Source organism: Otolemur garnettii, unplaced genomic scaffold, assembly GCF_000181295.1.
Source record: "Otolemur garnettii isolate 467f Iridium unplaced genomic scaffold, OtoGar3 scaffold00013, whole genome shotgun sequence".
Lineage (NCBI taxonomy): Eukaryota > Metazoa > Chordata > Mammalia > Primates > Galagidae > Otolemur > Otolemur garnettii.
The window spans coordinates 14150675-14152548 of NW_003852408.1; the positions used below are offsets into that span (position 1 = coordinate 14150675).

At 43.6% G+C, this 1874-nt stretch overlaps 1 protein-coding gene across 2 annotated transcripts in view; it reads right to left on the bottom strand.

The window, feature by feature from the left end:
• Positions 1-1874, bottom strand: part of ARPC2 (actin related protein 2/3 complex subunit 2) — a 38459-nt gene that overhangs the window by 6100 nt on the left and 30485 nt on the right. For both annotated transcript variants that reach the window (XM_012802195.1, XM_023510301.1), the window contains exon 8: positions 1499-1625. In XM_012802195.1, coding sequence (XP_012657649.1) covers positions 1499-1625 — 127 coding nt within the window. The remainder of the gene's footprint in view (positions 1-1498; positions 1626-1874) is intronic.

The window sequence follows — 1874 nt, forward strand, 5'->3', positions numbered from 1 at the left end:
AAAAAAAAAAAAAAGAAATGCCTTCTAAGAACAGCTGGAATTCCTGTGTCAACTTGCCCTGGCCTGAAAGGAAATGAATAACAAATAGGAGATAATATATTTCAAAGAATCTAATGTGTTTATGACTATATGTACCACTAAAGAAAAATGCTGCCAACTAAACTGACATGCCACGAATTTTTAAAATGCATCCCAACTTCAAAGACAATAATATGAAAAACAAATGTATAGCTTAAGGGTGGGTATGGTGGCTCATGCCTGTAATTTTAGCACTCTTGGAGTCTGAGGTGGGTGGACTGCTTGTGCTCACAGGTTCAAGACTAGCCTGAGCCAAGACCCCACCTCTAAAAATAGCCAGGTGTTGTGGTAGGCACCTGTAGTCCCAGCTACATGAGGCTTAGGCAAGAGGCCTGCTTAATACCAAGAGTTTGAGGTTGCTGTAAGCTATGATGCCATGGTACTCTACTGAGGGTGACAAAGTGAGACTCTGTCTCAAAATCTCTCCTAACAAACAAACCACCAAATGATGTATAGCTTAGATTTAATGAAATATGGTAAACCAACTCATCTATTACCAAAAAGAGGTACACCTTCAGCACTAACCTAAATTAAATAAAATTTCCAAAAGGAGACATTCCAGTGGCATCAGGTGGAAAAGTGTGAATGAGCTATTATTCTAAACTGTCAGTTATAATAATAATGAGCCAGCTCATGAAGCTGAAGTAACTGAAGGAAGACTTGAATTCCTCCAGTATAAAAGTGGAATATGTCAATCATGGCGGAGCTCAGGCTTAATAAGTGAAAAACCAAGAAATGTCAAATGACAGAGAACTCCCACCCAACTGCTCAGCAATGCTTATGTGGCTCAATGCTTAATTCTTGACATCACAGTTTAGTCTTAAGATTTCCTTAAGATTTAAGAAAAATAGGAGAAAAAAAGAAAAAGAAACAGCCTGTTCTGGGGGTGGCGCCTGTGGCTCAAAGGGATAGGGCGCCAGCCCCGTATGTTGGAGGTGGTGGGTTCAAACCCAGCACCGGCCAAAACAAAAAGAAATAGCCTATTCTGTAATTAATACTCTGTGACACACCTCCTGCAGTTAGAGCAATGGCAACAACTTGGTATGCCTGCTTTTGCCCATCTTATTTTTTTTTTCTTTTTTGTGACAGAGTCTCAAGCTGTTGCCCTGAGTAGAGTGCCACGGTGTCACCATAGCTCACAGCAACCCCAATTCTTGGGCTCCAGCAATCCTCTTGCCTCTGTCTTTCTATTTTTAGTAGAGATGGGGTCTTGCTCTTGTTCAGAGCTGGTCTCAAACTACTGAGTTCAAGCAACCCACCCACCTTGGCCTCCCAGAGTGCTAGGATTACAGGCGTGAACCACCTTGCCCATCCTCTTTTGCCCATCTTAAAATGTTAACCAAGGTTCTGTGCAGATTTAGGTATTCTGCAGTGTGAACTCAATAAAGCTGCACAAAAGTGACAAGGACACCCTGCTCACCAAAGGTGATGTAGCCAATGTTGTCACCCACGGCAGCATCTGTATCTTTCAGCTCGAGAGGAGGTTCCCTGTGGCTAAAGAGGACCTGTGGGGCTGTGTGGCTGGCTCTGCGTCCTTCTTTGAACTCCTGCCAAGAAAAGCAAAAGCAACCAGGAGAAGACAGTGAGTGTAAAATGAAAAGCAACTTGTGCTATAGGGTTTGCCCTGTGCCCTGTGACCCTGTAGCCCTCTGAACCAGGAGATGGTTAAAAATAAAGCTACACCAAACCTCAAATATTAAATGTAGGCTGCTATCATTGAAAGGGAAAGGCTGGCTCGGCGCCTGTGGCTCAAGCAGCTAAGGCGCCAGCCACATACACCTAAGGTGGCGGGTTCA